Source organism: Cherax quadricarinatus, chromosome 9, assembly GCF_038502225.1.
Source record: "Cherax quadricarinatus isolate ZL_2023a chromosome 9, ASM3850222v1, whole genome shotgun sequence".
NCBI lineage: Eukaryota > Metazoa > Arthropoda > Malacostraca > Decapoda > Parastacidae > Cherax > Cherax quadricarinatus.
Genome location: NC_091300.1, coordinates 3,599,852 through 3,615,535, shown reverse-complemented (window position 1 = coordinate 3,615,535; position 15,684 = coordinate 3,599,852). Strand labels below are relative to the sequence as shown.

Below are 15,684 nucleotides of genomic sequence, written 5' to 3'. Positions count from 1 at the left end.
CCTAGAAAATGTACAGAGAACCTTCACGGCGCGCATAACGGAGATAAAACACCTCAATTACTGGGAGCGCTTGAGGTTCCTGAACCTGTATTCCCTGGAACGCAGGCGGGAGAGATACATGATTATATATACCTGGAAAATCCTAGAGGGACTAGTACTGAACTTGCACACGAAAATCACTCACTACGAAAGCAAAAGACTTGGCAGACGATGAAACATCCCCCCAATGAAAAGCAGGGGTGTCACTAGCACGTTAAGAGACCATACAATAAGTGTCAGGGGCCCGAGACTGTTCAATTGCCTCCCAGCATACATAAGGGGGATTACCAACAGACCCCTGGCAGTCTTCAAGCTGGCACTGGACAAGCACCTAAAGTCAGTTCCTGATCAGCCAGGCTGTGGCTCGTACATTGGTTTGCATGCAGCCAGCAGTAACAGCCTAGTTGATCAGGCTCTGATCCACCAGGAGGCCTGGTCACAGACCGGGTCGTGGGGGCGTTGACCCCTGGAACTCTCTCCAGGTAAACTCCAGGTAATAGAAGGCCATGTATATATATTTAGTGTGGAAATATATCCATGACAATGGTTTTGGCTGTAATTACATTATACTGCATTGAAGATTCTATGATATAATCTGTCACTCAGTAGTTCACATCAGATCAGTCACTGCCATTAAATTTCTGTGATATCAGTGGGATTTTTTGAGGTATTAGTCAAAAACTGCTAGCTGTTTGTGTTTGCTGGATATTTTAAATTCAGGTAAGTGTAGCACCTTGGTTCCAGTATACCAGGGTAAAAATAGCCTTGGCATTTTTGTCATTAACAGTGATTCAGTGTAATTATTCATTTACAGCTACAGGATCTTTGTGGAATCTAAATTAAAATGGTTTTCAGATGGGAAGTACTATGCCATCTACTGGCCAACCTTGCCACTTGGCAGATATGTCCAGTTCAACTTACCATAGTTTAAACTGTCCATGTCAAGTCCTTGTCATCAGGTTTCACTGCATTTGATGATGGTGGGGTAATGTTATTGGCTTGATTGTGCATTTGAGAAACTCATGGGTATATTAGCAACGTGCTATTATTGTAGCAAGATCATAAACTTGTAAATGGTTCTTACCACTATAACTTGCTTAGCTACTATTGCATTTGGGTTTATTTCCTGGGCCCATTATGTGCCTATGTAGGGGGTTCATAATGAAACTGTTAAACTAAATGAGCCTAAAACTGCAGTTTGTATCCCCAGTTTCCTTTTTTTGAGGGGGTTCTCTGGAGCTAACTAAAACTTAAAATACTTGGGAAATAATACTTGGAGGAGAAATTGTCAGAAAATATTGGTACCTGAAAGGTGAATAAAGGCAGACTGTTTATTAGTATGAGAGAACAAAAATGGAAACTAAACAGCTGAGGGATTCATAGATATGTAAAAAACATCTCCAGCATGGCTTTGTTGAGAACTAGGGAAGGAAATAGTAGAGGTAAAAATCAATAAATACTGAATGACAGAACCTGTTGTGTTGAGGGGCAACACAAAATTTGATTAATGATCAAGAAGTGGGGTTCAAGAGCTTGAGCTCAGTTTTCACAAACACAGGTGATTTAAATGAGTATGTAATAAAAGTAAACTACAATACTATTTTTATTAACTTGTGGTAATATTTACTTCTTCAAAGAAGATACCTGTAGTATCTGAAAATTTTTTGGTTTTCATCTCCAATGTTGTGATAGATTAATATTTCTCACCATCACCTTCCAGAGGATTTGCATCTGAGATTTCAAATTTGCCATCTACTAGTACTTCTACAGTCATAGAGACCACCTCATCCACTTCGGCACTGCCAATCGTCTTTGAAAGTCCGGAACATGCCAAAATTATGTGAGTTTCTGGCAATTGTTTAATGTAATGGGATTATTTTTTCATTTATTTATTGGACTATTAGTAAGTGCTTGTCCAGCTTCTGTAATCTGCTTAAATATCTGACATTTACAAAATTAAACAGCTTATCTTCTTAATAACATTCAGTGTTTGGCTTGGGGAGAGTCAAACAGGTGACTGTCCCCAAGCCTTAAATTTAAGGCTGCTTATCTGACTATTATCTAGTGTGTTTGGTGGGTCCCCATTTTCTGTTCATACTTCAAAACTTTTTTATCACATTTATCTTACATTTTATTAATTAGCATTTTTTTTTCTCAGCAAGTCGGCCGTCTCTCACCGAGGCAGGGTGGCCCAAAAAGAAAGAAAATCCTCAAAAAGAAAATACTTTCATCATCATTCAACACTTTCACCTCACTCACACATAATCACTGTTTTTACAGAGGCGCCCAGAATAAAACAGTTTAGAAGTAAATACGTATAAAAATACTCAATATATCCCTCCAAACTGATATCCCAAACCCCTCCTTTAGAGTGCATGCATTGTACTTCCCATTTCCAGGACTCAAGTCCGGTTATATAAAATAACCGGTTTCCCTGAATCCCTCCACTAGATATTACCCTGCTCACACTCCAACAGCTCGTCAGGTCCCAAATACCATTTGTCTCCATTCACTCTTATCTAACACACTCACACATGCTTGCTGGAAGTCCAAACCCCTCGTCCACAACACCTCCTTTACCCCCTCCCTCCAACCTTTTCGAGGACGACCCCTACCCCGCCTTCCTTCCCCTACAGATTTATACGCTCTCCATGTCATTCTACTTTGATCCATTCTCTCTAAATGACCAAACCACCTCAACAACCCCTCTTCAGCTCTCTGACTAATACTTTTATTAACTCCACACCTTCTCCTAATTAGCATTATGGTGTTATAATTGGTTAATTTTTTGATAGACAAAACTCTAATTTAACCAAACCTAACTTAACCTAAATAATGCAGATCAAGAAATTTGCTTTGACTTAGTGACTGTTTATAAACAGTCAGTTAAAAGGTAGTACACAAATTATTTACCTTCAAAATCTTATTTAGAGACAGGTCAGTAGAGGACTGTGGTACTGTAGTGCATTTCCTTAGTATCTGTGAGGGACGCATTCCTGACTCCATCACCCTAGTACCCAAACAGTATTCTTTTTTCTTTCAACAAACCAGCCGTATCCCACCAAGGCCTAAACAATATTATCCTATCACATAATATTTGAGGTGATGCAATACTGTATGCAAGTTACAGATCAGCAGTCAAGCACACTATATCATATTCTACATGTTTTGAGAATCCAACTCATAGATCATGGCATTATGCCCTATGCATGTTACAGATCTAGGTGCCAGCCTTGCAAATAACACCACAATAATGGACAAGAGTTGTGCCTCCACCAGTCCTACTTACAGATAATGGATAAAAGGATATAAAACAGAAGACATGGATAGGAAACCTTGCCAGTGTAAAACTTTAAGATACTGAGGAATTACAGTACGTAATTCTATCATAATTCAAATTTCTGTAACAAAAAAATTCTTGAATTACTATCTGGGATGACATTTTACTGCTTTCTTATTAACTGCACCATGTATCATTTGTCTTTCTGTAATCCTGCTCAAAATTTTTAATATATTGTCTATCTTAAACCTATATCACATCATTGTTATTACTATTACTTTTTATTCCACGGTTTCATGAATTTCATTCTGCCAATCCATAATTATACATAATTAAACAACATTAATTATGTAATGTCATGGTGGTCACATATCTTCTGAGATGTATCCAGAAATTATATATATGTACATTGTTTTCCAATCATACCTTTCAATACCTTGCACTAAACTCACTTGTGTAGTTTAAATCTACTCAAAATGTTATGTATACTATGGGCTTATTGCAAATTTATATTACTATTACATATTTTGTGACAAATTATGATATTATTATTATTATTATTATTATTATTATTATAGTATAATTAGTGTAATTAACAGTGCAGTTTATAATACATGCTACAGTATATACTCTTTCTTGTTAGCATTAATGAAGACTTCAACGAAGTTGTTGGAGATGATCATGAAGATTTTATAAAGTTAATGACAAAGCAAATAGCAACACAGCTTAAGATATCGGAATCCAGAATTTACAACATGACAGTAAGGAATGGTAAGTGACTTTTATACGTATTTATATTATTTAATAGCTCCGGTGACTTTGCTGCACAATACTACAGTACATATACTGTCTCCTTTTGGAGGCCCTTACTGCTGTCATTCTTTTTTGAAGAAGTTTTTATTGTCTTTTTTAACTTTTTTTTTTTTTTTTGTAATTGGCACTTATGCCATCTTATTTTTTTAATTCAGTGGCCATCTCCCACAGAGGCAGAATGACCCATATACGAAGAAATGTATGTAATTTTTTTTTTTTTTGACAAGTCGGCCGTCTCCCACTGAGGCAGGGTGACCCAAAAAGAAACAAAATCCCAAAAAGAAAATATGTACTTTCATCATCATTCAATACTTTCGCCTCACTCACATATAATCACTGTTTTTGCAGAGGTGCTCAGAACACAACAGTTTAGAAGCATATACATATAAAGATACACAACATATCCCTCCAAACTGCCAATATCCCGAACCCCTCCTTTAGAGTGCAGGCATTGTACTTCCCATTTCCAGGACTCAAGTCTGGCTATATAAAAATAACCGGTTTCCCTAATTTTTTTTTTTTATTATCATCACACTGGCTGATTCCCACCAAGGCAGGGTGGCCCGAAAAAGAAAAACTTTCACCATCATTCACTCCATCACTGTCTTGCCAGAAGGGTGCTTTACACTATAGTTTTTAAACTGCAACATTAACACCCCTCCTTCAGAGTGCAGGCACTGTACTTCCCATCTCCAGGACTCAAGTCCGGCCTGCCAGTTTCCCTGAACCCCTTCATAAATGTTACTTTGCTCACGCTCCAACAGCACGTCAAGTATTAAAAACCATTTGTCTCCATTCACTCCTATCAAACACGCTCACACATGCCTGCTGGAAGTCCAAGCCCCTCGCACACAAAACCTCCTTTATCCCCTCCCTCCAACCTTTCCTAGGCCGACCCCTACCCCGCCTTCCTTCCACTACAGACTGATACACTCTTGAAGTCACTCTGTTTCGCTCCATTCTCTCTACATGTCCGAACCACCTCAACAACCCTTCCTCAGCCCTCTGGACAACAGTTTTGGTAATCCCGCACCTCCTCCTAACTTCCAAACTACGAATTCTCTGCATAATATTCACACCACACATTGCCCTCAGACATGACATCTCCACTGCCTCCAGCCTTCTCCTCGCTGCAACATTCATCACCCATGCTTCACACCCATATAAGAGCATTGGTAAAACTATACTCTCATACATTCCCTGAATCCCTTCACTAAATGTTACCCTGCTCACACTCCAACAGATCGTCAGGTCCCAAATACCATTCGTCTCCATTCACTCCTATCGAACACGCTCATGCACGCCTCCTGGAAGTTCAAGCCGCTTGCCCACAAAACCTCCCTTACCCCTTCCTTTCAACCTTTTCGAGGATGACCCCTACCCTGCCTTCCTTCCCCTACAGATTTAAATGCTCTCCATGTCACTCTACTTTGATCCATTCTCTCTAAATGACCAAACCACCTCAACAACCCCTCTTCAGCCCACTGACTAATACTTTTATTAACTCCACACCTTCTCCTAATTTCCACACTCCGAATTTTCTGCATAATATTTACACCACACATTGCCCTTAGACAGGACATCTCCACTGCCTCCAGCCACCTCCTCGCTGCTATATTCACAACCCAAGCTTCACACCCATATAAGAGTGTTGGTGCCACTATACTTTCATACATTCCCTTCTTTGCCTCCATAGATAATGTTTTTTGTCTCCACATATACCTCAATGCACCACTCACCTTTTTTTCCTCATTAATTCTCTGATTAACCTCATCCTTCATAAATCCATCCACCAACACGTCAACTCCCAAGTATCTGAAAACATTCACTTCTTCCATACTCCTCCCCAATTTGACATCCAATTTTTCTTTATCTAAATCATTTGATACTCTCGTCACCTTACACTTTTTTATGTTCACTTTCAACTTTCTACCTTTACACACACTCCCAAACTCGTCCACTAACCTTTGCAATTTTTCTTTAGAATCTCCCATAAGCACAGTATCATCAGCAAAAAGCAACTGTGTCAATTCCCATTTTGCATTTGATTCCCCATAATTTAATCCCACCCCTCTCCCAAACACCCTAGCATTTACATCTTTTACAACCCCATGTATAAATATATTAAACAACCATGGTGACATTACACATCCCTGTCTAAGACCTACTTTTACCGGGAAGTAGTCTTCTTCTCTTCTACACCCCCTAACCTGAGCCTCAATATTCTCATAAAAACTCTTTACAGCATTTAGTAACTTATCACCTATTCCATATACTTGCAACATCTGCCACATTGCTCCTCTATCCACTCTATCATATGCCTTTTCTAAATCCATAAATGAAATAAAAATTTCCCTACCTTTATCTAAATACTGTTCACATATATGCTTCAATGTAAACACTTGATCTACACATCCCCTACCCACTCTAAAACCTCCCTGCTCATCCACAATCCTACAATCAATTATTACCCTACCATACACTTTTCCTGGTATACTCAGTAAACTTATTCCTCTGTAATTTTTACAATCTCTTTTGCCCCCCTTTCCTTTATATAAAGGGACTATACATGCTCTCTGCCAATCCCTAGGTACCTTCCCCTCTTTCATAGATTTATTAAACAAAAATACCAACCACTCCAACACTATATCCCCCCTGCTTTAACATTTCTGTCATGATCCCGTCAGTTCCAGCTGCTTTTCCCCCTTTGATTTTACGTAATGCCTCGTGCACCTCCCCCACACTCACATCCTGTTCTTCACTCCTAAAAGATGGTATGCCTCCCTTTCTTCGTTGACACTTAAAAGTTCCTCAAAATATTCTTGCCATCTTCCCAAAACTTCCATCTCCCCATCCAGTAACTCCTCTTCTCTGTTTTTAACTGACAAATCCATTCGTTCCCTAGGCTTTTTTAACTTGTTTAACTCACTCCAAAAATTTTTCTTATTTTCATTAAAATTTCTTGACAGTGCCTCTCCCACTCTATCATCTGCTCTCCTTTTACACTCTCTCACCACTCTCTTCACCTTTCTTTTACTCTCCATATACTCTACTCTTCTTATAACACTTCTGCTTTGTAAAAACCTCCCATAAGCTAACTTTTTCTCTTTTATCACAACCTTTACTTCATCATTCCACCAATCACTCCTCTTTCCTCCTGCACCCACCCTCCTATAGCCACAAACTTCTGCCCCACATTCTAATACTGCATTTTTAAAACTATTCCAACCCTCTTCAACCCTCCCCACTACTCATACTTTCACCAGCCCACCTTTCTGCCAATAGTTGCTTATATCTCACCCGAACTTCCTCCTCCCTTAGTTTATACACTTTCACCTCCCTCTTACTTGTTGTTGCCATTTTCCTCTTTTCCCATCTACCTCTTACTCTAACTGTAGCTACAAGTAAATAATGATCTGATATATCAGTTGCCCTTCTATAAACGTGTACATCCTGGAGCCTACCCATCAACCTTTTATCCACCAATACATAATCTAACAAACTACTTTCATTACGTGATTTATCATACCTTGTATATTTATTTATCCTCTTCTTCGTAAAATATCTATTACTTATTACCAAATCTTTTTCTACACATAGCTCAATTAAAGGCTTCCAATTTTCATTTACCCCTGGCACCCCAGATTTACCTACTACTCCCTCCACAACATTTTTGCCCACTTTAGCATTGAAATCCCCAACCACCATTACTCTCACACTTGGTTCAAAACTCCTCATGCATTCACTCAACATTTCCCAAAATCTCTCTCTCTACTCTACACTTCTCTCTTCTCCAGGTGCATATATGCTTACTATAACCCACTTTTCACATCCAACCTTTATTTTACTCCACATAATCCTTGAATTAATACATTTATAGCCCCTCTTTTCCTGCCATAACTTATCCTTCTAAATTATTGCTACTCCTTTTGCTCTAACTCTATTTGAAACCCCATGGGATTTGAATATGATTAATTTTTTTTTTTTTTTATAATTCGATATTTGTTTTCTCACATCCTTATACATAGGTATTATATTTCTTGTTCTGTATTCCATCGATGACATTTTCAGTGCCTCAGAAATGTTCATCATTATTACTACTGCTTACTCTTGAGTCTTTTTTTTTATTAGGAAGCATCTTGGTGGAGTTTGATGTCTTGCCTGACTACACTCAGACCTCCAACAAGACTCCAGCAGCTGTCGTTGAGGAGTTGTATGACTTAATCAACTCTGGTGGATTAGTAATTCTGGGACCAACTAAAAAAGAGCTAAAGATTCCCCCACAGAATATCAATGGCCCAGTGGTTGAAGGTACTAATTGGATGTGATTGCATTAGTGTTGACTGTTTAATAGTTAAATATTTATCATGTTCATTTTTTATAATAATGATCATATTATTTTTGTTATCTTTGATTGTATACGTATTGTATTTATTATATACATTACTAGAAATTCTCTGTAATGTAGTGAGGGACATTAGAGTATAATATCGTGAATGTCCTGCCTACTCATGTTTCTCATAAGTGTTAGTATGAAATTTGAAATATATTGAAACACTTGCTTAGCTTTGGTCAATTTCTCAAATATTAAACCCATGCTCCTCTTTTGGTAATTAAATATTATGACCTTAAATTCACAGAGAAGCAGGATCCGACAAAGCTACCTATTATCATCGGTGCCATTGTGGGTTCTATAGTGATGATAGTGATTGTCTTCATCTGTGTGGCCATCTATCTAAAGAACAAGAAGAGAATGGACAAGGTTGAACCACTATATGTAAGAAACCCTTAGTTATTCTTGCCTAACAAAGATTTTCACCTAATACAAATCATTATTTATTACACCAACCATCTTCCACCAATGTAGGGTGATTCCCAAAGAAGACAGTATATTCACTATCATTCATTCAATGGTTGTCTTGCCAGAGGTGCACAGCTATGCTATCCAAATGACCTTCCAAACCACAGAAAACAATTATACTGTACTAGATTAACTACAGTGTTCATTCACACTAGATTAACTGGACAGATTGTTGTACAGTATTTATGTAGATTTTAAGAAAACCCTTAATAGAGTTCTCCACTAAAAACTAATTTGGAAGCTTCAAAACCTAAAAGAAATATAAGATAAATTGTTACAATGGATGAGAGACTTTCTGTTTGAGAGAAAAGGACAAACACTTGTAAGAGGGAAAATACCATGGGAGATGTCACAGGTGGAGTGCTGCAAAGATCTGTACTTGCCTCAGTAATATTTATAATTTATACAAATGACTTACTAGTGGTAATAAAAACACTATGAATATGTCAGACAAAAATGCAAAAATTTTATGTCAAGTAAGTATTGAAATAAAAATGATGATTGATAATATTTAATGCAGATTGGCTAAGGAGGTATAAATTTTTTTGGGTAGAATGAAAGGGAGTAATGCAACTGGAACTGATGGAATCATGACAGAAATGTTAAAAGCAGGGGGAGTGGTTGATTCTTTTGTTCAGTAAGTATATGAAAGAGGAGAAGGTACCTAGGGATTGGCAGAGAGTGTGTATAGTTCCTTTATATAAAGGGAAGGGGGACAAAAGAGATTGTAAAAATTGTAGGGGAATAAGTTTACTGAAAGGTAGTAGGTTGGTAGACAACAACCGCCCAGGGAGGTACTACCGTCCTGCCAAGTGAGTGTAAAACGAAAGCCTGTAATTGTTTTACATGATGGTTGGATTGCTGGTGTCTTTTGTCTGTCTCATAAATGTGCAAGATTACAGGTATGTCTTGCTACTTCTACTTACACTTAGGTCACACTACACATACATGTACACATTTATTTATACACACTCATCTGAGTTTTCTTTGATTTTATCTTAATAGTTCTTGATCTTATTACTTTTCCTTTTATATCCATGGGGAAGTGGAATAAGAATCTTTCCTCCGTAAGCCATGCGTGTTGTAAAAGTCAACTAAAATGCCGGGAACAATGGGCTAGTAACCCCTTTTCCTGTAAAGATTACTAAAAAGAATAAGAAGAAAATTGTCAAAGTGGGAAGTCTGAATGTGCGTGGATGTTGTGCAAATGATAAGAAAGAGATGATTGTGGATGTTATGAATGAGAAGAAGCTGGATGTCCTGTCTTTAAGTGAAACAAAGCTGAAGGGGGTGGGAGAGTTTCAGTGGAGAGGAATAAATGGGATTAGGTCAGGGGTTTCAAATAGAGTTAGAGCTAAAGAAGGAGTAGTAATAATGTTGAAGGATAAGCTATGGCAGGAAAAGAGGGACTATAAATGTATTAATTCAAGGATTATGTGGAGTAAAATAAAGATTGGATGTGAAAAGTGGGTTATAATAAGCGTGTATGCACCTGGAGAAGAGAGAAGTGTAGAGGAGAGAGAGAGATTTTGGGAAATGTTGAGTGAATGAGTGGGGAGTTTTGAATCAAGTGTGAGAGTAATGGTGGTTGGGGATTTCAATGCTAAAGTGGGTAAAAATGTTATGGAGGGAGTAGTAGGTAAATTTGGGGTGCCAGGGGTAAATGTGAATGAGGAGCCTTTAATTGAGCTTTGTGTAGAAAGAGATTTGGTAATAAGTAATAGATATTTTATGAAAAAGAGGATAAATAAATATACAAGGTATGATGTAGCACGTAATGAAAGTAGTTTATTAGATTATGTATTGGTGGATAAAAGGTTGATGGGTAGGCTACAGTTAGAGTAAGAGGTAGATGGGAAAAGAGGAAGGTGGCAACAACAAGTAAGAGGGAGGTGAAAGTGTATAAACTAAGGGAGGAGGAAGTTCGGGTGAGATATAAGCGACTATTGGCAGAAAGGTGGGCTAGTGCAAAGATGAGTAGTGGGGGGGTTGAAGAGGGTTGGAATAGGTTTAAAAATGCAGTATTAGAATGTGGGGCAGAAGTTTGTGGTTATAGGAGGGTGGGTGCAGGAAGAAAGAGGAGTGATTGGTGGAATGATGAAGTAAAGGGTGTGATAAAAGAGAAAAAGGTAGCTTATGAGAGGTTTTTACAAAGCAGAAGTGTTATAAGAAGAGCAGAGTATATGGAGAGTAAAAGAAAGGTGAAGAGAGTGGTGAGAGAGTGCAAAAGAAGAGCAGATGATAGAGTGGGAGAGGCACTGTCAGGAAATTTTAATGAAAATAAGAAAAAATTTTGGAGTGAGTTAAACAAGTTAAGAAAGCCTAGGGAAAGTATGAATTTGTCAGTTAAAAACAGTAGGGGAGTTAGTAGATGGGGAGATGGAGGTATTAGGTAGATGGCGGGAATATTTTGAGGAACTTTTAAATGTTGAGGAAGAAAGAGAGGCTGTAATTTCATGCACTGGTCAGGGAGGTATACCATCTTTTAGGAGTGAAGAAGAGCAGAATGTAAGTGTGGGGGAGGTACGTGAAGCATTACGTAGAATGAAAGGGGGTAAAGCAGCTGGGACTGATGGGATCATGACAGAAATGTTAAAAGCAGGGGGGGATATAGTGTTGGAGTGGTTGGTACTTTTGTTTAATAAATGTATGAAAGAGGGGAAGGTACCTAGGGATTGGCAGAGAGCATGTATAGTCCCTTTATATAAAGGGAAAGGAGACAAAAGAGATTGTAAAAATTATAGAGGAATAAGTTTACTGAGTATACCAGGAAAAGTTTACCGTAGGGTTATAATTGAAAGAATTAGAGGTAAGACAGAATGTAGGATTGCGGATGAGCAAGGAGGTTTCAGAGTGGGTAGGGGATGTGTAGATCAAGTGTTTACATTGAAGCATATATGTGAACAGTATTTAGATAAAGTTAGGGAAGTTTTTTTTTGCATTTATGGATTTAGAAAAGGCATATGATAGTGGATAGAGGAGCAATGTGGCAGATGTTACAAGTATATGGAATAGGTGGTAAGTTATTAAATGCTGTAAAGAGTTTTTATGAGGATAGTGAGGCTCAGGTTAGGGTGTGTAGAAGAGAGGGAGACTATTTTCTGGTAAAAGTAGGTCTTAGACAGGGATGTGTAATGTCACCATGGTTGTTTAACCCTTTGACTGTTTTCGACGTATAAATACGTCTTACGAGCCAATGTTTCTGACGTATATATACTCAATAATTCTAGCGGCTTCAAATCAAGTGGGAGAAAGCTGGTAGGCCCACATGTGAGAGAATGGGTCTGTGTGGTCAGTGTGCACCACATAAAAAAAATCCTGCAGCACACATTGCGTAATGAGAAAAAAAAAACTCTGATCGTTTTTTTGGAATAAAACGCCGACTTTGAGGTGTATTTTCGTATAGTATTTATCGTTGTATTCGCGTTTTCATGGTCTTAGGTGATAAAATGGAAAACATATTACAGAAATAGAGATGATTTTCATTACTTTTACGATGAAAACGACCTTGAAACTGAGCTCAAAGTAGCGGAAATGTTCGATTTTTACCAATGTTCAAGAGTAAATAAATCACACCACACGACCAATACACGTCAACTGGGGAGTCTAATATTCTTTCACTAGTGCACTGATATTATTTATACCATTTTTACAATAATGCAGTCGTCTGCATAACAGTAAATTTTGTATTTTTTTGTATGAATAAAAAATCAAAATAGAAAGCAATAATAATATAAGAGGGGCCTAGAGATGTGACTAATGAACAGAGCATATGTTATTTTAGTGCCACGAATGTCTACCTTGTTTATTCTGGACCCTATTTTGAAATTGGCATCTTTTTTATTTTGCATGAAATTGGCCAAATTGCCAATTTCTGACCACCATATTGGGTAGTCCAAATTAGTAAATGGGAGGTTTCTTGTACTCAGCTGATAGATAAAATGGAGTTCTAAAGTAATAGCTATGAGTTTGGTCAACTGGAACAATGGAATTGGCTGAAAATAGGGCTCAAAGTCGGCGAAATCGCCGATACGCATATGTCGCCGAGACCGCTAACTTCGCGGGAGCATAATTCCACGAGTTTTCGACCAAATTTCGAACTTTTGGTGTCATTACCATCGGGAAAAGATTCTCTATCATTTCATAAGAAAAAATAATTTTTTTTTTTCAAAAATTGAGCGACATAGAATGACAGTTTCAGAGAGGGGCCTGAAACAGTCAAAGGGTTAATATATTTATAGATGGGGTTGCAAAGGAAGTAAATGCTAGGGTGTTCGGGAGAGGGGTGGGATTAAATTTTGGGGAATCAAATTCAAAATGGGAATTGACACACACAGTTACTTTTTGCTGATGATACTGTGCTTATGGGAGATTCTAAAGAAAAATTGCAAAGGTTAGTGGATTAATTTGGGAATGTGTGTAAAGGTAGAAAGTTGAAAGTGAACATAGAAAAGAGTAAGGAGTTGAGGGTATCAAATGATTTAGATAAAGAAAAATTGGATATCAAATTGGGGGGGAGGAGTATGGAAGAAGTGAATGTTTTCAGATACTTGGGAGTTGACGTGTCGGCGGATGGATTTATGAAGGATGAGGTTAATCATAGAATTGATGAGGGAAAAAAGGTGAGTGGTGCGTTGAGGTATATGTGGAGTCAAAAAACGTTATCTATGGAGGCAAAGAAGGGAATGTATGAAAGTATAGTAGTACCAACACTCTTATATGGGTGTGAAGCTTGGGTGGTAAATGCAGCAGCGAGGAGACGGTTGGAGGCAGTAGAGATGTCCTGTTTAACCCTTAAATGATCCAAACAGATTGACGTTCAAATCCGTAGTGCTCCAAACATAGATCTGTTTTTTTTACAAATTTTCGAACATAACAAAAAAACAAATGTAGATAAAAGTTTTTTTTACACATTTTCAAATAAAAAAAAAAAGATGATCTACATTTTTTTACATACTTTCAAATGTTGAAAAAACATATATATACGTTTGGACCATTTAAGGGTTAAGGGCAATGTGTGGTGTAAATATTATGCAGAAAATTCGGAGTGTGGAAATTAGGAGAAGGTGTGGAGTTAATAAAAGTATTAGTCAGAGGGCAGAAGAGGGGTTGTTGAGGTGGTTTGGTCATTTAGAGAGAATGGATCAAAGTAGAATGACATGGAAAGCATAAATCTATAGGGGAGGGAAGGCGGGGTAGGGGTCATCCTCGAAAGGGTTGGAGAGAGGGGGTAAAGGAGGTTTTGTGGGCGAAGGGCTTGGACTTCCAGCAAGCGTGCGTGAGCGTGTTAGATAGGAGTGAATGGAGACGAATGGTACTTGGGACCTGACGATCTGTTGGAGTGTGAGCAGGGTAATATTTAGTGAAGGGATTCAGGGAAACCGGTTATTTTCATATAGTCGGACTTGAGTCCTGGAAATGGGAAGTACAATGCCTGCACTTTAAAGGAGGGGTTTGGGATATTGGCAGTTTGGAGGGATATGTTGTGTATCTTTATATGTATATGCTTCTAAACTGTTGTATTCTGAGCACCTCTGCAAAAACAGTGATAATGTGCGAGTGTGGTGAAAGTGTTGAATGATGATGAAAGTATTTTCTTTTTGGGGATTTTCTTTCTTTTTTGGGTCACCCTTCCTCGGTGGGAGACGACCGACTTGTTGAAAAAAAAATAAAAAAAGTTTACTGAGTATACCAGGTGAAGTGTATGGTAGGGTTGTTATTGAAAGAATTAGAGGTAAGATGGAGAGCAGGGTTGCAGATGAACAAGGAGGCTTTAGAATGGGTAGACCAAGTATTTACATTGAATCATACAATCAAACAATATATAGATAAAGGTAAGGAAGTTTTCATTGCATTTATGGATTTAGAAAAGGCATATGATTGGGTGGATAGGGGAGCAGTGAGACAGATGTTGCAAGTGTATGGAATAAGTAGTAAGTTACTAAATGCCATAAGGAATTTTTTTTTTTTTTTTTTGAGGATAGTGAGGCTCAGGTTAGGGTGTGTAGGAGAGAGAGAGGATTATTTTCCAGTAAAAGTAGGCCTTAGACTGGGATATGTAATGTCACCAGTGGTGGCTCGTCCATAGGAGCTGCAGAGCTGCAGTCCCCCCAGATGCTCACTGCCAGGTGTATAACTTCATCAACCGTACACTAAAATAATTTGCAACTGTCAAATATATTACAGGAAAAATCTGTTGTATGTTGTTTTCAATGTATTCATAAGCAATTTTTTTATTTTTTTGTTGAAACGAGATAAAAATGATTAAAAATAGAAGTTTGACGTGGTATGATAATATAGGTATTACTTGGCGCTATGAGCTGCCACTGAATGTTGTTTAGCATATTTGTAGATGGGGTTGTAAAAGAAGTAAATGCTGGGATGTTAGGGAAAGGGGTGGGGATTAAATTATGGGGAAATCAGATACAAAATGAGAGTTGACATAGTTACTTTTTACTGATGATACTGTGCTTTTGGGAGATTCTACAGAGAAATTGCAAAGGTTGGGAGGGTGTGTAAAGGAAGAAAGTTGAAAATGGACATAGATAAGGGTAAGGTGAAAAATTCGATATCACACTGGCAGGAGGGAGTATGGAGGAAATGAATATCTTCAGATGTTTGGGAATAGACTTGTCAGCGGATGGGCTTATGAAGGATGAGGTAAACTATGGAATTGACAAAGAAAAAAGGT

General features: G+C 38.0%; 1 protein-coding gene across 2 annotated transcripts in view; it reads left to right on the top strand.

The window, feature by feature from the left end:
• The window catches only part of LOC128685978 (uncharacterized), a 379,974-nt gene that overhangs the window by 327,431 nt on the left and 36,859 nt on the right, over positions 1-15,684 (top strand). For both annotated transcript variants that reach the window (XM_070083171.1, XM_070083170.1), the window contains exons 54-57: positions 1,760-1,879; positions 3,963-4,090; positions 8,264-8,443; positions 8,773-8,909. In XM_070083171.1, the coding sequence (XP_069939272.1) occupies positions 1,760-1,879; positions 3,963-4,090; positions 8,264-8,443; positions 8,773-8,909 (565 nt within the window). The remainder of the gene's footprint in view (positions 1-1,759; positions 1,880-3,962; positions 4,091-8,263; positions 8,444-8,772; positions 8,910-15,684) is intronic.